Source organism: Bison bison, unplaced genomic scaffold (assembly GCF_000754665.1).
Source record: "Bison bison bison isolate TAMUID 2011002044 unplaced genomic scaffold, Bison_UMD1.0 scf7180017864115, whole genome shotgun sequence".
NCBI lineage: Eukaryota > Metazoa > Chordata > Mammalia > Artiodactyla > Bovidae > Bison > Bison bison.
In genome coordinates, this window is record NW_011494687.1 from 1,603,043 (window position 1) to 1,628,324 (window position 25,282).

General features: G+C 39.6%; 2 protein-coding genes across 2 annotated transcripts; one reads left to right on the forward strand and one right to left on the reverse strand.

Annotated features, from left to right (window-relative positions):
• Nucleotides 1-3,020: 3,020 nt before the first annotated feature.
• TMEM194A (transmembrane protein 194A) lies at nt 3,021-20,807 on the reverse strand. The gene is made up of 9 exons (XM_010839308.1): nt 20,655-20,807; nt 12,819-12,943; nt 11,431-11,650; nt 10,023-10,095; nt 8,674-8,767; nt 8,080-8,194; nt 7,151-7,376; nt 6,182-6,355; nt 3,021-5,434 (listed from the first exon to the last, which is right to left on the reverse strand). Exons 1-9 carry the CDS (start codon nt 20,779-20,781, stop codon nt 5,251-5,253), a joined length of 1,338 nt encoding a protein of 445 aa, XP_010837610.1. The 5' UTR covers nt 20,782-20,807; the 3' UTR covers nt 3,021-5,250.
• Nucleotides 20,808-22,091: 1,284 nt separating this feature from the next.
• LOC104988157 (glycine cleavage system H protein, mitochondrial-like) lies at nt 22,092-22,673 on the forward strand. The gene has a single exon (XM_010839370.1). The coding sequence runs from the start codon at nt 22,092-22,094 to the stop codon at nt 22,668-22,670; it is 579 nt and encodes a 192-aa protein (XP_010837672.1). The 3' UTR covers nt 22,671-22,673.
• Nucleotides 22,674-25,282: the final 2,609 nt, after the last annotated feature.

Sequence of the window (25,282 nt, forward strand, 5' to 3'; positions counted from 1 at the left end):
TTTACCTAGTTGGGTTACAGAATGAAAAGATGTCATCACTGTGCATTAATCTACATAAATTCACATGCGGCCCACATCCTGTTTCCATTCTATTTCACAGTCTTTAAAAAATAGACAATAGATTTCCATGTGGCCTGAATAAGAAGAGACAGGTACAGAATTAATGCAAAGTCTAGAATGGATTCCCAGAGCAAAGAAAATAGCCAAAACAGAAAATGGAAGCCACCAGTCTCCTTCCTACTGCAGAAGCCGGGCCAAGACACAGTTGAAGTTTTTATTCCATGTCCCCTAATACTCACTACATGAAAGCCCTGCTCCCTTTCACCCAACAGAAGCTCTTGGTGGGCATCTCACAGCTGGATCCATAGGTCTTCTCCTCACCTCAGTAGAGAAAATGATCCTTTATACCATTAAAAAAAAAAAAAAAGAATTAGAGTACAAAGTAGCTCCCTGGACCAGGAATAAGCTATATGTTGTTTTCCTATGAGACAGTACAGTGGTATAACCCTCTGCTCCTTTAAGAATACCTCTTAGAGATCTGGCATCCTGGAAACCATTCAGTCCAAGGAAGTCAAGACAGACCCAAGATGGGAAGCAGTGGTTTATTTTTTAAATATTTTTTATTTGGCTGCACCAGGTCTCAGTTTTGGCATGTGGGGTCTTCGATCTTCACTGGGGCAGGCACATTCTTTAGTTGCAGCATCCAAGATCTATTGATAGTTCCCTGATTAGGGATCAAACCCAGGCCCCCTGCACAGGGAGCATGGAGTCTCAGCCACTAGATCACTGGGAAATTCCAAGGGAAGAAGTGGTTTTTTAAAAAAAAAAAAAAAGAAAATAAATAACATGCAAAACACCTGTCTAGAAAGATGAACCAGAAGAGCTAATTGCTGATTACCTGAAGACAAGAGATCCTAACAAGAAAAGCACATGTTCATTAAGAGAAACCACTACATAGTATATAAAACTTTATTAAAATTGGGATTACTTACAAACTTGAACAATAAAAATGAAAAAATATATAATAAGACATTGCTTATTTTTCTTACAGAAAAGAGTGAAAATGAGACCCATGGCAAAGAGTCATCCCTGATCATTTTGTTCCTTTCAAACATTCATGAACACTTATTTTAAATATAAATGACAAATCTTTTAAAATAACTCTAAGGCATTACCCACAGGCTAAAACTTACCCAGGAACTCCCTATTCCACCATCAATCCTAGAAACATGATAAACTGAGGCAACTGCAGGCTGTAACAGTTCTAATACTTACATTAAGAGCTACCTATTATGTTAACAAGAACATTGCCCATGTTGCAGAAAAATGCAGAGATAGTGATTTCACCATTTTCAAGTTATTGTCAAGTGTGAAAAGGATGGTGATGCACATGGGCAGGGGGTGTGGGAGCCAAAAGCCCCAAATCTGGGGGTGCTGTGTGCCATTTCCTTCCTGCTAAAGCTGTGCATTGACACTGGTGTGAATTCGCTTTGTTTATTCCCAGCAGGTTCTGGCTCCCATCATATAAGGCACCAAACTCCCTTTTCAAGTTAATAACTGTCTAGAATCTACCTCAACAGCAACTGAATCCATAAGCTATCAAGAGATACCACTGGATCACCAAAATTGCATAGGTTTCCCTAAAAAAATAATGATCAATTTCTTTTACATCAAAACATAAACAAAAAATTTTAGGTGCACTTGCCTTGCACAATGGCTATTTTATGTTTATTACTTTGTTTCAGTGCCTATGTAACATGAAGGCATAATAAATCTGTCAAACTGTCCTCTCCTTGGTTCAGATAAAATTCTTGGCATTTCAATATAGGTTATTATCTCATATGTCATGTCAGACCTGAGTCCAAAGGAATACTAGGACATTTAATTTCCTTTCCTCCTACTTCAACTTTCACTACTCAATTCAGAGAAAACTTATGAGTACATAGCTAGGAACCATTTTTACACAGGCATCCATCTGAGCCCATCTTTTTTTCTGGAACCACAAAAATATGAAAGGCAATTGCATAATCCATTCCCAAGCCTTTTACGGAAATCAGGCCCTGGGGAACTATCTAGCCTATTTGGGTGCTTTCCTTCATCAACTGTCTATCATACATGCAAAGTGGGGACTGGGTTGAAGGGAACACAAGTCAGTGAAGAAAAGGCTGGGCCCTAGAATGGACTTTATCAGCACAAAATCAGTACTCAAAAGTGTATCATCCGCAAAATTCTGCAACAGAATATAAAAGTCATGAATTTAGGGGGAGAAATAAACTAGTTTTGGTGCATGAAGTGGCTGATAGTATTTCTTATTAGAAGATATCAAAAGTGCTAAATTTTCCATATTTTCAGTCATTGGTTCCATTGGTGTCATGAAAGCAATCTGACTGGAAAAGTGAAGGGAAAGTGTTTTAAGCCAGTTGACTTGTACTCCCATTAATGGGAGGCATGCTCTATATAACTTGATCAGATCCATTAGAGGCCATAGATTTCTGATGCTGATGAGACCCTGACTCCAAGGGCCAATTTGCAGCTTGATATTTGTGGAGCAAGACGCTGACGTGGCGGCAGACGAGGGCTCTGACGTCCAGCTCACTCCAGTTATCCCTTCAATCCTTCCTGATGAGATCGGTCTGAGAGACAAGACTATGCTGAAGCTGCAATGTAACTGCCAGAGAAAATTAAATGAGGGCCTCCAGTACTGACTGAGCCAGCAGACTAAGTGGCCAAGCAGGAGACAAGAGCAGCTCCTAAAGGTGGACCGAATCAAGCAATCTCCGGGCACACAGAGGCTCAGAGGCATCTGGGGAAGAGCTGCACAGGAGGGCAGGGCAAGGGCACACGGCACACCAGCCGCACCGTCCTTCGCTGAGAGGAGCTCTCACAACAACGGGACCTGTTGTCATTGGCACTGCCTACAGCTCAGTTCTCCAACTACCAGACAGGGAGTAATAAACCGAGTTTGATTTCACTCACCCCAAATTCAAACACAGTGAGAAAAACTCGTCTTGAGATGGAAGTGGTATATCACAAGGAGTTTACTAAACAGAAAAAGATGAGAATCTTTCTCTACTTCACAGTGCTTTCTCACTGAAATAAAGACAGGTGGCAGGAAGTATTAGCCTAGAAGCAAGTGACCATATCCCTAAGTGGCCATGTGGCGAAAGTACCGAAGTCTCAAGGGAACCCTGAGACCACTTGTACAGCTGCATTATTTTTTCAAATCAGCTTATGCTTAAATATGCAAAGTTTCAATTTCTATAAATGAGGCAAAAAAAAGTAAAATTCAGAAGCCTTAATAGTTTTCTGCAGAGGGATATAATGCTACCATGTACATAACTACAAAGATAGAAAGGTTTCCTAATATAAAGCATTTTAACCCACATCATCTGTCCAAATACTGTATTTTCCACTTTCTTCTATAAGCCTATTTGCCAGCTGAGGTAGTTGTAACTTTAGGACAGTTTAAAGCTGTGGGAAACACTGTCAGAAAAAAATCAACTGGCCACCTGGAGCGGAGTCTCAGAGCTGACATTCTGGAAGTCAGTAATGGAGCCCAGAGCCTTTCAAAATTATCTGTTAAATGGGTGGTCTGAAGGAGTCATTCATTGCAGATTTTTAACAAAAATCATCTGTCTTCTCCACGACATGGTAAGTCAGTCAGTTCAATACTATGCTCCTGCCATCAGTGTCTATCTTCCTGGCTTTTTACAGCTTTTTCCAAGGTGCAAGGGTGAAGATCACAAAGACAGAACCAAGTGAATGACAAGAGACTTGGGAATTTGCTCCCTCATAAATAGCATTGCTGGTTTATAAGGGTACTTTCCAGTGGCAAAAGAATGTGAAACCAATGCCACTGTAATAAAAGGCAGCAGGAACCTCTGGTCAGAAATGGAATTGCAAATAAGTACAAGGAGTTCATAGGAAAGCACACCTGATCCTGATGGCTGCGCAAGCACCCAGAGCACAAGGATGATCTGGAAGTCTGTCTCCTGGCAATGCGAATTGTGGCAGCCACACAGCTACAACATATATGTTGTATCAAGAGCCTTCACAGATAGTTTCAGGGCTCACAAATGAGCCAGGCTTCCTGCAGGGAGAGGGACAGGTGGCAAGCAAAGACTATTAAGAATAGGTATTAATTGAATGGGTAGACAAAGGAAGGGGAAGGAAAAGGAGATAATTTCTTGATCCCACAACAATTCAAAGATGTGTGACCAGTGGACAGGAAAAATAAGAGAACCAGTAAAAAGCATTTAAATTCCCTAAATAAGATCACTTCTCCTAATTAGTGGGAATAATGCTATAAATCAAAGAGAAGAAAATATAAGAAATAAAACAATCTGAAGTGTACATAATCAGAGATGAGAGAATAGACCCTTCTTGAAAGGGCAAAGGGGACAAAGAGGAATTGGAAGGGATGCCTAAAAGCCTATTTGGAATTGGAAGTTAAATACTGGGTTGGCCAAAAAATTTGTTTCTGTAAGGAGCTTACAGAAAATCCCGAACTTTTTGGCCAGTGCAATATAATAAAAACCCCAACAGACCTCATCTACAGAAGGGCCTGCAGGCATGTTCCTAAAGTAAGCAGGACTTAGAATATCATCGGTGTGAGAATTAATTCAAAGTTCAGCACAAGAGTTACTGGGGCTTTAATGGACAACCCATATTAATAAATGTGTGGGAGGCCTGTCGCTCTGGAGCACTTGCTAGTAATGGAACATAACTTTCACTTTTTTTTTAATGTGTTAATTTAAAAAAACAAGACAGGCAAATAATAATCCATTTTCCTCTTAGAACAGTTAAAACAAGGATTATGCTAAAGTTACGAAATGAAAGCAGAAGTAAGAGAGGCTCAGATTTGTGGATTTGTCTCTGAAGATGCTGCCATAGTCTGAAAGCATTAATTCACATGTAACAGTTATCACTTCCGAGTCTGAAATGCCACAATTGAACCAACTTCAAAGAGGAACTGGAATGCCCCGGGCTAGCTGTGGCAATCTAGTTTCTTCGGAAATATAAAAGCGGGCTGAGAACTGAACCAACAGGATGTACTGGGAAGCAGCCACTACGTTATCCACTCTGCTTCCTCGGGACCCCACAGAGACCATTTCCAGAGGGAGGTCTACTCAGGCCTCTAATTTCAGTGGAAGAATTTCTGCAGTTATCCCACCCGGCTTCAAAGATTTGAGAAGCAATTGCACACCAAACACACGCAACCTGGACCACTGAGGTACGAAGTCAATCCACCTAAGTCAGGAAGCTGTTCTGTTGTACGACAAGGGGGTACCGAGAATCTGAGTCCTCCTCCTCAGAGGATGTTTCTTCAGAGAGTTCGTCCTGGGCAATAATGCTCCCTAAGCCGTACTCCTGCTCATGAACAGAAACCTCATTGGGTGTGAGGTGGAAAGAACCTTCCACGAAGTCAGCAAACCTGGAAAAGAGAAGATAATACTCATTTACTCATTAGAAGCTGCCTTCCACCCTGTTTTCTTTCAAAATAAGAACAAATTGAAATCTTGATGTGCTCTCAGCTCAAATGATACTGAGCCTAGCTCCCAGCCTTATCCTTCCTCTGGCAGGTAAGTAGACCAAAGCAAGAAATGAGAAGAGGAGGAAAACTAGGGTCGTAGGCGGATATTCCCTACAACACCATCCTGCTTAACAAGCACTTTCAAGTTATGGAAGTCTGCTTACCCTTTTTAGTTATGGAAGTGCTAAAGTTCCTTCAGTTATCTGTAATCCTTGATAAGATTAAGGAGCATTGCACATTTATTTGTGTTTATGGCCCTATAAACTTTATGCCATCAAGATTCCAAACTGAAGTTTCATATATTCATTGGTATGACTGCTTCCAAATAAAAGGATCCCTCTCACCTCAAAAAATATATTAAACATTCAGAGAGCAACACAAAACTGTAAGAGGAGAAACTTAATATTGTACTAGAATCTTCTCATTTCAATGCTACAATCAAAGTTAGAGTAAATAGTTCCTTGAAGAATCAGAAAATGGCTACGGCTAAACATATGATATACGTAACCTTCCCTTGACTACTCCTAGAAGAACAAGAAAACAAAGCCACAAATACAAAATGATTATAGAAATATAGTCTCTATTAAAACTCTAGGGTCATGATTACCCTGACAGATGCCTGGTACTTCTGGCCAAGAGTTTGTTTACCTCTTTGGAGACTGAATTCGAGAAACAGTCTTCCAAGCTGAGCAGTCTGGACTGTTGCAGTATTCTCTAAGCTGCTCTAAAGCCTTTCGGGTCTCCACCTCTCCTTGTAGCCGGTATTCTTCTTCTGTCAGAAGACGGGGGGGGACAGTCTTTTCTGTTGCCTTACACATCTTTCTGTGCTCACGAAAATAACATCATGAATGATTAATCAGTAATCTTCGTCCATCGTTATCTCTTAACTCCCTTCAGTGGGTCAAGCATATAGCAGAGAGCCTAAATCATTAAGAGTCATCACTCCCACCTTTATTCCACAGATATCCTTAGTTATAATGGACGCCTGACACATTAGACCATTGACAAGTCAGAGTAGTCAATATTATTCACTAATGTGAATAAATTCACTTATAAGTGATAGACAAAATATTTCTCCCCCAATAAATGGAAAACTACAAGAAAATGATGGCATAAGATTGTGGTGCATTAACCTGGATCTCCCCATGAACTGAAGGTATTACTTTGACTATCTGTACTAGAAAGAAAAACCATGGATAACCTCAGAACCTATGACCATTCCATAGTCACCAGGCAAAAGTGACCACATGCTTGAATTACACCTTAAACTAAGACTAGGACTCCCAAAACAATCTGAAAGGCAGTGTGACATAATCCGAAACCAGGTGACTGAGGCATGTGGCATAAAAGTAATATACTTTGCACCACCTAGTGGTAACAGGAACACATGACACTTTACTAGATGTTTTTATTTTATATAAAATGATTAGAATTTATAAGTTCTTTAAAATGTTTACAGAGAATATAAAAAGAAAGACTTGAAAGAAACACAAGTGAAACATAATACAATAAACTGACATTAACAAAGAGGCTCCCAGGTCAAAACCTGTTTCCTTTTGCTGCAACTGCATCCCACATTGCATGCTTCAGTACAAAGTTACATTGCCTTTCAGTCACCTGTAGGTGATGTACAGCCAGTGAATAGGATAGTCCAGGTTCTTAGTACACAGTGCAATGACGACAATGGCAAGGGCAATGTGTGGTATCTGGATACTGGAATACATGAAACACAGGCCCAGCAGCTGCAAGGTCCAGGTCAGCAGGTTGATACTTCGTTCATTCTCCAAAGGCCCATACTTGTAACAGACTGCAAAACTCATGAATCCAACTGCGAGCACATAGCCTATGAGGAGAGTTATCAGAAGACATTCTTTTTTCATCTACAATTGGTAAAAATATCCCGTCTGGGGAGCAGCAGTAAATTCACTATATAGCACCTACTGAACCAGGAAAATGGATAAGATCTTTATTCAATTATTCATACTTCCTTCATTATTCATATATATTCATCTCTTTTAAGTTTCTATCATTTCTGTTGTCTCAAACTTATTTAATTCTCAAATGGGGAATTAAAGCTACATGTTGAACAACTCTAAAATAGTCTGTTTCAAAAACCTAATATATGAAAATCCAAATTAATTCCTTCTCAAAGGATAGATTAAGAGTTACTATCTTTACAACCAAAGGATTCTTTTCTTGTTTTACAGATAGTGTTCACTATAGAGTCCTTTACTTCTTAAGGTCCTCAAGTGAATTTAAAATACAATTATATTCAAAAGTCAATTTACAGCTTTTCAGAAAGATGTCTATGCATAAAGAGAGATATACCTATAAACCCCAACAAATTAGTCTTCTCCCTAGCAGCATCATCTTAATTTAAGAAAAGGTGACAACTGTAGAGTTAGAAATAAAAACTATGATTTTTACAAGTTAATAAAATGGCATAGACTATTAAACTCCATAAGCAGGCAATATCTTTTCATGATCAAATTAACTAAAACAGCCTATAAACATATAAAAAGGAAAGCAAAACCAATAACACTTACTTAAAAGATACTGCCAGTAACACCTCCAGATCTCTTGTAAATTTTTAAAAACTAGTTGAATGAGGTACAGAGAAAAGGACCAGCCTCCTACCAGGATGATGTAAATGGGACTTTTCTAAAACAGAGTAGAAGTGAAAGCAAAAAGTTACAACAGGCTTTCCCTACATACAAGAAGCAAAATGGAACCGCAATTTAAAAAAAAAATTCAACCTACTAAAAATGCACAAAACATCTCTCTTAAAAATATGTACTTTACACTTAAAATTATACAGTGTGCAAAGAACACTGGGAAAATGAGATGCTAAATAACTTAAAAGCCTGGCTATATAATGTATATAATTAATAAACAGGAAAAACACTTTAACCACCCCACACACACACACTCTACACAGGATTTCAAATAAAAAGGGAGAGATTGTATGCCATCAGGCTCCAAGTTTCATCATGGAAAGTATCTTTCTGAAACAAGGAAAAAGTAGGACATTGATTTATCAGCCATCAATGCAAATTTTCAGTGCTGTAAGATTATCCAAGAAAACAATCCTTCATCTACCCAAGATCATCCTGATTGCATGCGAGGATTCTGCCACTTACCTTGGGCATAAACTTGGATACTATAAAAATGATGATTAGTAAAGAGGCCACAATTCCCACACTCATCCCAGTAGAATAGTAGAAGATTTGACTTCTGCAGAGAGAAAATTCATTTCATTACTACATTTGTATTCTTCACACATGACACTGTTCAAACCAGACCACAATCCCAGCCAAAAGGTAGGAAAAAGGTACAAGATGAGAACAGGTATTTGCTCAACATTTGAGGTCAGAAAACTAAAGAGACCAGTACAGTGTAGTTGCTGCCAAATTATAAGGATTAGTACCAATGTCAGCCCCTCAAATACACCCCAACAATAAACCTCTGCTTAGTCTCCAGCTCCCATCCCCAGAACTGCTCCCCACCCAATTTTTAATGAGAATCTTTCTTCTGGGAACTGCACAGCTTCTCTGGGGAGAAGAAAGGGATAAGAGGACTGCCAAGTGGAAACTAATAACAAGAACTGAATTGCTTACCCCAAAGGGCATAGAACAGAGAGCTCCTACTCTTAGTCTAGGCTCTTTCTACCAAATATTCCTCCTTCATTTTGAATTTCTCTCAGGATCCCCAAAATAAGGAACAACTTCCAACAACCTCACTCCAGCTGAACTTCAATTGGTTAAGCTTTCATTCACTACTTCACAAATATTCTCCTTGTATACAAAGTTAATGTTGATTCTATCTCTGCTGAATGTTTGTTATCTGTGCGCATGGGGGTTAGTCACTAGTCATATCCGACTCTTTACAACTCCATGAACTGTAGCCGGCCAGGCTCCTCTGTCCATGGAATTCTCCAAGTAAGAATACTGGAGTGGGTTGCCATGCCCTCCTTCAGGGGATCTTCCCGACCCAGGAATTGAACCCAGTCTCCTGCATTACAGGCAGCTTCTTTACCATCTGAGCTATCAGGGAGACTATGTGTTTCCTTTGTATTTGTACATGCCTGTTTCACCTATCTTAGCTAGTGGGTTTCTACAGGCAGGAAATGAGTTAAGTGATTGATCCTTGCTTCTTTACCTCTGAACAGCATGAAACTCATCCTGTAAAATGTAAAACACTACCCTGTAAAAATGAGGGCTAAATATGGCTAATGGTAGAAGGATGGTGATATATTGGCTAAATCCCATCATATTATGGGTAACCTAATAGGGGAATTTCATTATTGCCAATCTTATTAATACAAGAAAAAATAAAAACAATAACACACATTAAAGTATTTTGTAATGATTGAAGCAGATAATGACTTAGTCCATCCATAAAGGGAATGGCAGCACTTTAAGACTTCATGATAGAAGTCAAGCGGGTAGGTCTGAGCATCCTCCTTCCGCCCTCTAGCCTTAGAACCTACCTGCTCAGCAAGTCTCCACAAAAAAATAGCGTAAGTCCAAGGAGGAAAATGAGGAAGAGTTTGGGGTCAAATCCTGAAATAAATAAAATATTTATGCTTAACAAGGGAACCGAACAATTTAAAGCATTACAGAATAAAAGGCAATGTTGGCATCACTGGTCAGCTAATAAATGCAAACAGCCCACCTAAACGGCATTTTAACAGCATTCCACACAAAGCCTGGCACCCTTCCAAAAAGAAAGTATAATTAGGTCTCTGTCTATACTTCCCTGAAGAGTTTATTTTGTTTTGGCTACCTACGCTAAGGCTAAAGGAAGCTAAGCTCTGCTTTGGTTGGAGCCATAGTACCATCAGCACTTCATGCAACTGCCCACAAGGGGTCTCCACCACCCTGGTTTTCAAGCCTTAAGTCACACAGGCTCGGATTAGCCCAGAACTCTGGGTCAGGGCCCTCTGTTGTTCTCTAAGGGGCTGCTTTTCTTGACCAACACCACCACCTACTTCTTTTGACGATATCTGAGCACTGTGTTGGAAAAGCCTACACTCAATCTGATTGCCCAGGACCAGGGAGCCCAAGCACAAGTCCCTTACTGGTGTACCAGTCACTCCCACAGCTTTCCCATTCAAGAGCTGAGTCTAGGGGAGGTCCACAGACAGGAGCAAGAGGGATCAGTAAATGCAAAGGGAACACCAAAAAAAGAGGCTGATCCTGTTCAACGAAAGAACTATGGAACTCTAGGACAGTTAAAAGCGCACAACAAATTTCGTAGCAAAACCCAGGAACACTTCTACTGCTCACAACATTATTCTCCTGGGTGAGCAGTTACCAAGAAAAGACCAAAAGTCAGAGAATTCAACAGGATAATGATCTGCCTCTTCTGTGAAACTTTCTCAGACACATCCAGAGAAGGGAAAACTCCCAGTTATACTGAATAAGCCTGAAACTGCAGTGATCTTCATATTTATGGTTCCACATATATTCTTTTGCTTGTGAGGTATTCAGGTCTATTTTATTTTCAGTTTGATTTAACCATTCATGTCTTTAAATGTAGGCTGAAATATACAGGCCTACAGTTAAAGAGCCCAAAAGACAGGAATACATCTATCCAACTCTGAAGAATTCTAGGTATATCAGCTCAGAGCCACTGGAAGTATTAGGAATTCAAGCCTTCACAATCCAAGTAAGGAAGTACTCAGAATGAAAGACATGGTGAAGTCTCAAATCTAGGCCTAAAGGCTTTTATGAGGGGTGGAGTCTGTCTGCAATGTTTGGAGCAGTGGTATATTCAGGTTATAATCAGAACCAAAATGGAGCTGTCTTGGACTGACTTCTCTCACTAATTATACCCTCCAAAGCTCAGTCTCTTCTCACCATAGAATCCATCAGAAAAACAGAGGTAAGACTTACTCCGAGTCACAATGACACTGTACTTGGTATCTTCCTCTAAAATCTCAACTTTGAGGCAGGTTTTTGTGCTGTATAGACCCACATTAATATAGGTGTCATTCAATTTCTCTTTTAAAAAGGAGGAAAAAAAGTTCCAGATACTAAACTGCTCTAGCTCCTTCAGTTTATCTTCATTCTCCACCTGGGTGACTCGTACCAGTTTGGAACTATTTACCCGGATCTGTAACATGAGCAAAATCAGGATGAGAAAGAAGGAAGTAGGAATTTAAACTTTTTCCAAATACAATTTGTAAAAAAAAAAACAAAAAAAAACCCTTTAGAATAAATAGCTAAATCATTAATGGCACTGGCTTTTCACAGGCTTATGAGAAATATGGAGATAAAAGCAGCTAAAAGATAATTAGGCAAATAGCACTGCACATGGCTCAGAGGCAACTGTTAGAATGTCTTATCGTTAATATGATCTGAATCTATTAGGCTAGAGCATAGGGGTAAAAAAAAAAAAAAGACTTCTAAGTTGAAAGAGTTACCAATACAGCTATTTATGAAAGATCATACAAAGCAAGGGTCCAGAATATAAAGAAAATTGCCAGGCGTAAACAGCACCAAAAATGTTTCCCATAATGACAGGCTGAGTTCAACCCTTTGTCACAAATTACGGACTATGGGTAAATGTTGGTTATAATGTGCCCCAGATGGAATATGATCTTTATATCAGACAATGAAAAAAGAGAATTTTTTGAAAAAGCCCACCCTTGTGTTTTTTGATGTGAACAAATGCTCTGATCAGTGACTATGCTTATAGCAGCAGAAACATTTCCAAAGGACTCATTTTGTTTAATCAGTACAGCCAGACGCTCTTGCTTGCCAGGTGGCTCAACAGTGTTATGAAATAAAAGAGACCAAAGTCATTCTATCAAGGGGAAACCAGTTCAGGGCATTTATGCAACATCTTGTGCAGAATCAAAACACAATAGGAGCAGCAAGGCAGAGTGTACATCCTGACAAGCACGCAACAGTTTCCAGCCCAAAGAAGGCATGAGGCCTTTAAAAAGAAAGAGGGGTGTGTGTGTGTAAAAGGAGCCCGGGAAGAGAAGAAAATAGTCTCTTGGGGAAAAGGAGGAAGGAAGTTTACCTCAGGGTCAAGTATTGTGGGCCACTTAAAGGAACAGAGAGAGGAACACAAAGTAGGGATAAATGCTTTACTGATGAGAACACTGATGAGATTAAGAATAACTGCAATCTTATCAAGGTTGTTAATTTTATATATATATATATATATTTATATATATATATATTTTAATTGTGAAAAGTGAATTAAGTGTCAAAGTACTCACTAATCAAATATTCACAAAATCTGCCACTCCCCAGAGCCTCGAAATCATTACCTGTATCCGTGTCCATATATCATGCCACTTTGGGATAAGCACATTTTTGTAACAGGATTGTCGACTGGTATTCATAAAAAGAATTTCAGATTCCCGAAGCGTGACCACGTTTAAATCAATTCCGGCTTTATGCAAAGAAAAAAAATAACAATTAAAGAAAATAACAATTAAATATAACAAAACAAACTAATAACCATAACTCATTTCATGAATAGAATTAAACTGACTACTTTCTAAAAGTTTTTAAACTTTCTAAAGTTTAAAAAAATTAAACTGACTACTTTCTAAAAGCTGGGTTAAAATATCAAGGACTGACACAAAGAAGAAAACTAAGATGGGAGAAGGAGTAAGGCAGAGTCTTGTTTTTGTCAAATGTAATTTTAAAAAATATTATAAATAGTCACTAATCCAGGATGAGTAATAATAAAATCCACTATTATGTGTGTATTAAGACAGACAATATGTGTTTCATTTAACCCTCCCAACAATGCTATCAGGTAGGCACTCTCATAATATTCATTTTTATAAATGAGGAAACTGATATTTAGGAACAATTAAGTACTTAGTCCAAAGCCACAGAGCTAATAAATTGCTTAAGTGAGATTCATACCAGGTCCTGTTTTCCTTATAAAGGCATAGCTAAAGTAACCCATCCAGTGATTTCCTCTATTCCTTTCCTGAGTAGGATGAACAAAATTAGCAACATCTTTTGTATTTGAAGTACTTTAAACAGATACTAAAAGACTGCAAAGTTTCTTTTTCCTAGCTGTTTTTGTTTCAAGTTTTAAAAGCGACCAATTAACATATGCAGTCCCTTAGATTTTACCAAAACAGAAGAGGTACCCTCAGGAGTTTATCTTCAAACTCAGCTAAGTTAAGGTTAACAGGTGACCACTCTCAGAATCTTCCCACCTCAGTCTGCACACGGAGAAGGAAATGGCACCCCACTCCAGTACTTTTGCCTAGAAAATCCCATGGACAGAGGAGCCTGGTAGGCTGCAGTCCATGGGGTCGCTAAAGTCGGACACGACTGAGCGACTTCCCTTTCACTTTTCACTTTCATGCACTGGAGAAGGAAATGGCAACCCCCACCAGTGTTCTTGCCTGGAGAATCCCAGGGATGGGAGGCCTGGTGGGCTGCTGTCTATGGGGTCGCACAGAGTCGGACACGACTAAAGCGACACAGCAGCAGCAGCAGCAGCAGTCTGCACAAGCTACCTTCTTTACCACAGAACATTTCAGTATCTTCCTTGTACCATATTGTATATATCAACTCATTAAATGCTACTCTAAGTGGAAATGTAGTTATCACTTTGGTTCTTAGTGTAAAGGGGGAAAGATCTAAATAAACTAACAAAACACCCCAAAACAAAAACCTCCACCAAAACTTAGAAAACCAAAGTTATACAAGCACAAAGGCAATGACACAATTTTAGAGTGAAGCTGACTAATTTTAGGAAATCCAAGCAGTCCATCCTAAAGGAGATCAGTCCTGGGTGTTCATTGGAAGCACTGATGCTGAAGCTGAAACTCCAATACTTTGGCCACCTCAAAGTATTGGAGAGTTGACTCATCGGAAAAGACCCTGATGCTGGGAGGGATTGGGGGCAGCAGGAGAAGGGGATGACAGAGGATGAGATGGCTGGATGATATCACCGATTCGATGGACATGAGTTTGGGTAAACTCCAGGAGTTGGTGATGGACACACAGGCCTGGCGTGCTGCGATTCATGGGGTCGCAAAGAGTCGGACACGACTGAGCGACTGAACTGAACTGTTAAATTCAGTCCTAAACCTAAACATTAAGAGCAAAAACTACAAAATACTTAGAAGGAAAAAAAACAAGTGTGTAAATCTTTGTGACCTTGGATTAGACAATGGCTTCAAAAAATTTAAAAACTTTGTTTCAAAGGCCACTATCAAGAAAATGAAAAGACAACCCACAAAGTGGGAGAAAATATTTGTAAGTCATTTATCTGATAAGGGTCTAGTATCCAGAATATATAAAGAACTACTATAACTCAACAAAAAGAGAAGAAAAAAAAATTTTTAGATTACATAAAGGATTTGAATAGACATTTCTTGAAAGAAAATATACAAATGGCCGATAAGCATAATGAAAAAAGGCTCAACATCATTAATCACTATGGAAATGCAAGTCAAAATCACAATAAAATGCCGCTTCACACTCAGTAGGATGGCTAAACCAAAGAAAAAAAGAGGACAATAACCACAGTTGGCAAGGATGTGGAGAAACTGTAACCCTCACACATTGCTGGTGGGAATAAAAAATGCTGTCTTTCTGGAAAACAGCTTGGCAGTTCCTCAAAAACAAAAACAGTTATTAGACACAGCAATTCCGCTCCTTTGTATACACCCGAGAACTGAAAACATGTTCACACAGAAACCTGTACACAAAACTTCACTGCAGCTATATCCATAACCAAAATGTGGTAACACCCTAAATCTCATCAGCTGATCAATGGATAAGCAAAAAGTGGTTATTATCAATATGATGGAATATTATTCAGCCACAAAAAAAAGTACTGATATATACTACATGAACCTTTAAAACATTATGCTGAATGAAAGCCAGTCAAACAAAAGGCCACATATTAAATGATTCTATTTATGTAAATATCCACAATAAGCAAAGCAGATTAGTAGTTGCCAGGGGCTGGGAGGAGAAGGGAATGGGGAATGACTCCTCAGGGGTATCCAGTCTCATTTTGGAATAATGAAGATATTCTGGAATTAGTGGTGATGGCTGCACATTATGAGTACAGCTGACCCTTAACCAACAGATGTGTAGGGATGCCGCCTCTCTGCTCAGTCAAAAACCAGCCCTCTGTACCCACAGTTCCGCATCTGTGGATTCAACCAACCAAAGACCAGGAAGTGTAATATGTATATACTGAAACTAAAAATCCATGTGTAAGTGGACTCATGCAATTCAAATCTGAGTTGTTCAAGGGTCAACTGCATACCAAAAACCAATGAAAGGGTGGATTTTATGGTATGCGAATTGTATCTCAATATTTTAAAATTCAGTTGATTTTGTAGGGGGAAGGAAAAGTTTTCCTTCACCCTCTTAAGAGCCTGGCCAGGCCTGAAAATTAAACTGACAAAGACATATTAACAGGAGAAAAGCATACATACTTATTTAATGTTTTATGTGACTTCCCTTGTGGCGTAGCTGGTAAAGAATCTGCCTACAATGCGGGAGACCTGGGTTCAATCCCTGGGTTGGGAAGATCCCCTGGAGAAGAGAAAGGCTACTCACCCCAGTATTCTGGCCTGGAGAGTTCCATGGACTCTACAGTCCATGGGTTCGCAAAGAGTCGGACATGACTGAGTGACTTTCACTTCACATGTGACATGAAAGCCTCTAGGGAAATAAAGACCCGAAGAAACAGACCTACATACTCTTATGCTAGGTTTGAAGAAGAGTGCATCATCAAAGAGGAATAAGATGGGTTGGGTATGAGGTAACTATAGTAAAGTGGGGGAAACTGAGCAAGGCCTACTTATTAGGATTCTTCTTTGTATCCCTTTGTCTTCAAAGCTAAGGATGTTCCTTTCCTTCAGGTAAGGGAGGGCACCTCTCACATGAGGATTTTATGGCCTTTCAAGGAAAAATGGCAAAGTGGGGAAGGTCAGAGTGACTTTTCAGCTTCTGTTGTTTTCTCAGACTCCTTCAGCTTCAAATATTCAGTATGCCAAGGTGCCATATTTTGGGGTAGAATATCCTGAACCCCATCTATAAACTTCTTACTAGTGTTCAATAGTAGTTTGGATTTCCTCCAAGCCTATTTTTCACAAAGTGAAACCTTTCCAAAATTCTACTGACATTTGTTTCACTAGCAAATCCACAAATATACTGAAAGAACACCCACTCATAAATTTGAATCAAAAGTTTATTTTCTTCTGGAGACTGTAAGAAAGTAAAATTTGTGAAACTTAAAACTATTGTGGTTACAAATAAATTTTTAAAAACCCAAGAGTTTATTAACTTTATTAACTCCTCTCCTATAGCAAGTAATGTAACACAACTCATCTTTAAACACATTTTCAAGAAAGTGTGTGTGTTAGTCGGTCAGTTGTGTCAGACTCTTTGTGACTCCATGGACTGTAGCCCACCAGGCTCCTCTGTCCATGGAATTCTCCAGGTAAGAATACTGGTTGCCAGTTCCTTCTCCATGGGATCTTCCCAACCCAGGGAGAGTCTTCTGTACTGCAGGTAAACTCTTTACCATCTGAGCCACCAGGGAAACAGTAAGATACAAATAATATGTCAATAGCATAGGCCATTTGAAAAACTTAATGCCAGGAAAAGGAATTAGTATTTTTAAGACAATTTTAAAATTCTTCAGGGGCTTCCCTGGTGGCTCAATGGTAAAGAATCCACCTGCCAATGCAGAAGACATGGGTTCAACCCCTGATCCCAGAAGATCCCACATGAAGAGAAGCAACTAAGCCCATGTGACATAACTACTGAGCCCAGTGCCTAGAGCCCATGCTCTGCAACAAGAGCAGCCACGCAATGAGAAGCCCACACTACAGCTAGAGAGTAGCCCCCATTTGCCATAACTAGAAAAGATACCCTCACAGCAACAAAGACCCAGTGCAGCCAAAAATAAATAAAAAGATAAAACTAAATACATAAATTCAATGTCATTTTCCTAAAGAAATAAAACATTTTTATAAGAGGCAGCACTTTGGGAGGAATTCCCTGGCAGTCCAGTGGTTAGGACTCTAAGCTTCCACAGCAGGGGACATGGGCTCAATCTCTGGTCAGGGAACTAAGATCTCCAATGCCACAAGGTAGTCAAAAAATAAATTTAAAAATGCCTTTTAAGCCCAAAGATCGAATTCTTCTTGGAATTTAGTGGATCACAACTTGCTTGCTTGTATTTACCCATGAACTAGCTACTCAAAAGTTAGAAACTTCTTATTTACTTATATTCATCAACTTTTCAATCAACAGCACTGATCTTTTAACATCTTACTGGTAGAAGGTAATGAAAATGATTCATAGTATTTGAGGACCAGAAAAGACCTAAAAAAGTCATGAAAAACCACCTCCTCTAATTCTTAAATAGCCTCTAATCATTTATGTCAAGAGGTAATCCAGTTCATACTTAAAAGCATTTTAAAATTCTCTTTAAAAACTAGCATCATTAAGTTAGTGGGCTTAGCAATAGATTATTCAATGGGATGCTGGGACAATTGACAGTTATCTGGAAAACAAAATTCATCTAGTTACTCACCTCACACCAAATGCTAACATTAATCATTGGTTAAAAAGTAAAATGAAAAATAATTAAATTGTACTACAAAATATACACATATAAAAACTCAATTCTGGAAGGCTCTTTAAGTATAAAAGCAATGGAAATAAATCTAAAGAATAAAATCAAGAAACTTCCCTGGCGGTCCAGTGGTTAGACTCCATGCTTCCAATACAAGAAGGTGTGGGTGTGCTCCCTAGTTGGGGAACTAAAATGCCTAGGACTCCCTGGCGGTCCAGTGGTTAGAACTCCACACTTTAACTGCCAGAGCCTGGGTTCAATCCCTGGTCGGGAAACTAAGATCACACATGGTTCTGTTTAACCAAATAAAAATTTAAAAAAGAATAAAATCTAGCAACCACATAAAAATATAACTCTTCTATTTAAAAAGATCTAAATAAAAAAGATAAAAAGGGACAAACATTAAAGTTTCGTAATAAATAATTATAAAATATATATCCTTAATATGTTAAAAAGGTTCATCAATTGATTTTAAAAGTACACAAAAACCCCAATAAATAGTAATCACAATAAACAGACCAAGAGCAAAGGACACACACTCTAAAAAATATGTCTAAACAGATAATTAAATAACTAATGAGCACTTGAAAGATGCTACTTCACAATTAATGCAAGAAATTCAAAATAATTAAGATACCACTTTCAATCTACCAAATTAGCAAAGGTGTTTCAGTCTGGAATATCCAGTGCTGGCAAGGATACGGGTCACAAACAAATAGAGCTGATAGTAGTATAAACTGGCACATATTTTCAGAAAAATATTTTAGCAAGATGTTTCAAGGGTCTTAAACATATTTTAGCCATTTTTAAGAATCTATTCTTAAAAAAAAAAAAATTTGTCCATAGCATAAAAGTAGACTAACTTTAATGAAGACTTTTAAATGACAAAGGAAAACGCTTATACTACAAAACCAAATAAGAAAACTACCTCTGGTAACAACTGGTGGCCTCCAAGGAAGAGAACTGGACTGCTGACAGTTAATGTATTGTAAATTCAAACAAAATTTTTTAAATTAAAAGCACATAGAAACAGACCAGAAGAAAGAGTGCTTTAACGGACTGACTCTGACAAAATAAAGTGAATGTTTTTTCTACTTCTTTATGCTTAATTGTTCTTGTCAACTAATCTAAAATAAATTAAAATGATTTTTATAATCGAATTCAACAACCTTCAGTGAGAAAGAACTCTTGTCTTTTGAAGTACTCCATTCTCTCTTTAGGTACCTCTCACTTTAGAAAGCTGTTACATGACTGTCTTTTGTAGCTACCACCTACATCATCCACTAGGCCACGAAAAACAAGTATTCCCTGAGTTTACCCTTCTCCAAGAAAAAAAGTCCCCATTCATCTTATTAAAGAAAGCTTGAGACTACTAACTGAGCACTAAGGAGGAGCATTTTGGAATAAATACTTTCATCTCCACAATACACAAACTTCTACGGTTAAACATCTGGTCAAAGGTCATTCCGATCATATGCAGTCCTTCAAATGATACTCTGGGCCCTGACTCTGGAAAAAGTGTCTACTTGGATACCTATATCCCTCTCCCTTAAAAAAAAAAAAATGTTTCAGACGGTCGCTGCACTTTGAAACTAGTTCTGTGTATCCTTAAGGTTGAGAGATAATCTTAAAGCTGTAGCTCAGGATAATCAGGAAGAAAGAGGCAGCAAACGATGGGAGAGGAGAGAAAGCGTATGTGTTTACAAGATATGGTTATCCTTAACCCCAAGAGTCTCAACTTCCTCCAGTGGAAGCTTCCAAACTTATCTTTCTGTCGTGCAATTAACAAGGTTCGAAGGAGGTTTTTTTTTTACAAACACACCCTAGGTTTTCTGAAATAAAGCGGAAAAGGAAAATAATTTCATCCCAGTCCAAAGCCAACTAAGCAGCAGCAGTCATCAAGAAAGTTCGCTTGAGGATGAATAAATTTACAAAAGAAAATTACTAGACATTAACTAACGTTTCTCTTTTCGGAAACTGGAATTTAACTGCTCCACACCGGTCCCATAAGGCCGGTAGGGGCCAGGATCTTACAAGTCCGCAAGTTATTGATAAGAGATCATTACATTTCAGTGAACTACAATCATCTGCTCAGCCATTGTTCCCTGAGTCCTGACAGCATATGCTCAGGTGTTGCTAATTTTCTGAATGAACAGGATGCTCCCTTTCCAATGGCAGTGCTCTCTGTCCATTCGGTCCTCGGGTCACCTTCCTTTTAAGAAAGAAATCGAGGAAGCCAGTGAAGCAAGACGGAGCCCCCAGGACCGCTTTTCACCCAGTGCAGGCCTCTATGTCTCCGCCAAAAGGGCTCCAGGCTCCTCCCGATTCTGGATAGTTCCCGCAAGCCGCCCCCAGGGCCTCTGGCCCCTCAAGGCAGGCGCCCAATTCGTCTAGGATGTAGCTCCTTTCTCCGCACCACGCCCGCGCCCCTCAGCAGAATAACGGCCCACGCCCTGGGGACACTCCACCTTTCTAAACATAAACCCTCGGCACCCGCCCCCTTGGCAGCTGCTGCTCGCGGTACCTGAGCCGCAGACAAAGCAGCCGAAGAGGACCAGAAGCAGCCGCACTGCCCCACAACCCCCGGCCCCCCAACTCCAGGGCCCGGCACCAACTGCCGGCAATACCGCCACTTTCATTCCTCCCGCCATGGTCTCCTCAAGCCTCCTCCTCCTCACGTGCCTCTCCCCGGCAACTAACCCGGAACAGGCAGGACCAGCAGCCTATCCGCTACAAGGCCCGCCCCCTATCACCCAATCGGATGGGCGGTGCTTCGAGCACACAGTCCTTTTTGCACCCTATAGTCCCGCCTCTTAGCAACTGATGCGGGAGGGCGGAAAATGGTATCTTTCAGCCTATAAGAAAACATGTTCTCACCGTAGCAATGGCGACAGGAAGATCCCGCCCCTTAACAACATGCTTCCGTCTCCACTTTATTTACAACTGGACCGATTGATGGTAAGCTTAACCAATAGAAAATCAGAATGGGCGAGACAGTCTTGACCAAACTTGTTATTTCCATCGAAACTCTCTCAGATTCCTTCTGTTTTCTTTCTTTGCTGTTCACCATTATCTTTCCGTTGTGGGAAACTTAAAACGACTGTCTTCCAAAGTCTTAAATGATTTAAAACGGAAGCTATACAAAAAATTCTGTTAACAGTTTTATAAGGAATAAACATTAACGTTTAAAAATGTAGTCGTAGGGTAGGATTTTTTTTGGGGGGGGTGGTGGTGGCAGGGAGCTAAATCCATGCGAAGATTAAGAGAATCTTTTTTATTCCTCACAACATCCTGGAAGATAAATAGCTTCATTTATAAAGAAGCCAAAATTAAGACAGAAAAAGGAACCTGCCCAAGATTTCAGTTTCTTGGGCTGGGCTGTGGTTCCAACCCAGGTCTTACCCCAAAGCATGAGTTCTTTCTATGCATCAGGTGCTTCCAATTAAATGACTCACACGGTGAAAGCCTAGCAAAGGGCCTAGCATGTAATAAGTGTTCAGTAAATGTTAGTCGAAATTGAAGCATTTTATTTTTTAGAGGATCTGCTAGTCCGTTCAGCCGCTCAATCGTGTCCGACCCTTTGTGACCTCATGGACTGCAACACCCCAGGCTTCCCATCACCAACTCCTGGAGCTGGCTCAAACTCATGTCCATTGAATCGATGATGCCGTCCAACCATCTCCTGCCTTCAATCTTTCCCATCATCAGGTGGCCAAAGTATTTGAGCTTCAGCTTCAGCATCAGTCCTTCCAGTGAATATGTAGGACTGATTTCTTTTAGGACTGACTGGTTGGATCTCCTTGCAGTCCAAGGGACTCTGAATCATCTTTTCCAACACCACAGTTAAAAACCATCAGTCCTTCAATGCTCAGCTTTCTTTATGGTCCAACTCTCACGTCCTTATATGACTATTGGAAAAACCATAGCTTTGATCTGATAGTGGTGGGTAGGAATACTAGAGATGATGGAATCCAGGGAGTTAATAAAAAATTCAGAGGCTCTAGGTGCCGCGCGGAGACCCTCTGCACCCGTGGGAACATGGCGCTGCCCGCGGTGCGGAACGTGCCGGCGGCGGTCGGCACCCAGCGCGCCCTGCTCGTCGCGGCCCTGGGCACTGCGAGCGGGTGCCGTCTGGGAGCTGCGCACCGGCCCTGCTCTGCTGTCGGTGCGGAAATTCATAGAAAAACACGAATGGGTAACAACAGAAAATGGTGTTGGAACAGTGGGAATCAGCAATTTTGCACAGGAAGCTTTGGGAGATGTTGTTTACTGTAGTCTGCCTGAAGTTGGGACAAAGTTGAACAAACAAGAGGAGTTTGGTGCTTTGGAAAGTGTGAAAGCTGCTAGTGAACTCTATTCTCCTCTATCAGGAGAAGTAACTGAAATTAATAAAGCTCTAGCAGAAAATCCAGGACTTCTCAACAAGTCTTGCTATGAAGATGGTTGGCTGATCAAGATGACATTCAGTAACCCTTCAGAACTAGATGAACTAATGAGTGAAGCAGCATATGAGAAATACATAAAATCTATTGAGGAGTGAAAATGGAACCCCTAAATAAACTACTTTGAAACAACTTAATCTAGCATAGTTGTCTTAAATTAGTGGTGGGTAGATATTTAAAAAGCAACTTTTAGCAAAAGAAACTACTTGTAACAATGTTTCCTGAAGAAAATACCCTTTAACTTTCTAATGACTTCAGATAAACACTGAGCATCTTTTCCACAGCATCCTGTGATTTTTAGGCTAGGCTCCAATTCCTGAAATTATCTCTGGTAAAACTAATTACAAAAATTATGTAAGTCAAGGATAACATGGTTATCTTAAACCTTATATGACATTGTAACTTGCTTACAGCTATCCTTGGATTTGGGTCAAAATTATCTTACCACTAGAAATAACTGCCAGTGGAGAAAAGTTTGTTAGTTGTATAGTATCCAATGAAGAATATTACTATCTTAATTTTGCAATATACTGCATTTGCTGGTGCTATTTTTATACAGTGAAGCAACAGCCTTGCAGAAGAATAAAAAATTTAATAATAAAATTTTTTTAAAAATTCAGAGAAGGAGGTAACTGCTGGGGAAGGTTCAAGCTTTCAAAACAGGGATTTTAAAAAAGTGAAAATGAAGCCAAGAAACCGGCAAGAGAAGAAATTTCATTCTCAGAAAGAAAACTCAAGGCCACCTCTGGTGCAACAGTCATCCTCTCAAACACTTCCACCACACACTCCCCTGGCTGACCTAAAGAGGTCAGTATCCACAGTAATACATCTCGTTGCTACTATGTACCCTTGATAGTGTGTGGAGAAAATGGTATTTCTGTGGTTTTCCTCCTCAAAACTCATAAAACTGAGATAAACATTTATTAATAGGTCTCTCAGTTGGGTCAGACTCTTTGCCACGCCATGGACTGTAGCCTGCCAGGCTCCTCTGTCCATGGAATTCTCCAGGCAAGAATACTGGAGTGGGTTGCCATTTCCTTCTCCAGGGGATTTTCCAGACCCAGAGATGGAACCTGGGTCTCCTGCATTGCAGGCAGATTCTTTACCATCTGAGCCACCAGGGAAGCCACTTTAAAAATTCAGATAAAGAGGTAAACTAGGGACTTCTCTTGTGGTCCAGTGGTTATGACTCTCCACTTCCACTGCCAAAGGCGTAGGTTCAGTCCCTGGTGGGGGAACCCATAAGATCCCACAAGCCATGTGTGGTACAGAGAAACAAAGAGGCAACCTACAAAATACCTGATCAATACTCCTCATAGTCATCACAAACGGCAACTCTGAGAAACTAACAGCCAAGAGGAGCCTAATAAAATATGGAAACCAAATGTAATATGGTATCATGGATGGGATCCTAAAATAGAAAAAAATTAGGTAAAAACTAAGGAAATCTGAGTGAATGATAGGCTTTAGTTAGTGTTATCAATGCTGGTTCATTAATGGTGGTAAACACACAGTACTAATGTTAAGATCATAACAGTAGAAACTGGATGGGGAGTACAGGACAACTCTGTACTATCTTCTCAATTTTTCTGTAAGTCTAAAACTTTTAAAAAATAATTTATACACCTACACCCCTCAACACACAAACACACTTCATTTTCTACCAGGTCCCAAATTCTCAGCATTCAGAACTTGCTCTTTGGTTTTGAACAAAGGCCAGAGAACAGGGCAACTAATTCCAGAGGATCATTTACTTTTCTTTTTTTTCAATCGCCCACCAGGGATTGAACCCAGATCTGGCAGTAAAAGCAATGAGTGCTAACCACTGGACCTCCAGAGAATTCCCACCACTGACTGTTAAAATATGTAAATGCAGTGTACAGTAATAAAACTGGTTGTCCATAAACACATGAAACCTTATCATCTAAATGAGTTCCGTCATTTCCAGGTACTCAAGAAGCTTTTAGCCTTGTTTTAATGATATGAACACTGCTCAAAACACTTTGAGAATCATCTTCAGAGTCTATAGCACACACTTCAATGAATATTCATTATCTGCAGGTGGATCTGATGTATGCAAATAGCCAAAAAAACTCAGGCCAACGCTGATGAGTAAATGGGGCAGGAAATCTGGATCATAAATGTGTTTCAGAATTTTTTTGGATTTTAAAATGTAATATGGTGCATATGCAATAAATAAGACAGCAATCTCAGTGGGGTCTGGGACAGTACCTCATAAACGAATGTTTCTGCAATGAGAGATGAATATTCACATTGGTATAAATGAAAGTGGCATAAATGAAACTATAAATAACCTTATGTATTAATAAGCTATTTCACTCTCCTCTTTCACTTTCAAGAGGCTCCTTAGTTCCTCTTTGATTTCTGCCATAAGGGTGGTATCATCTGCTTATCTGAGGTTATTGATATTTCTCCCTGTAATCTTGATTCCAGCTTGTGCTTCATTCAGTCCAGCATTTCACATGATGTACTCCACATGTAAATTAAATAAGCAAGATGACAATATACAGCCTTGATAAGCTAGGAGGTCCGCCACAAAGTAAGTTCAAGTCAGATTAGGTTTCGTAGTCAAAAGAGATATGAAAATTTTTGGTTTTCATAACTTTTTTTCATAACTTTCTTAACTTAGGTAAAAGACTGCAGATGGTGACTATCTGATGATGATGCTCCATTCTATCCAGTCACCCAA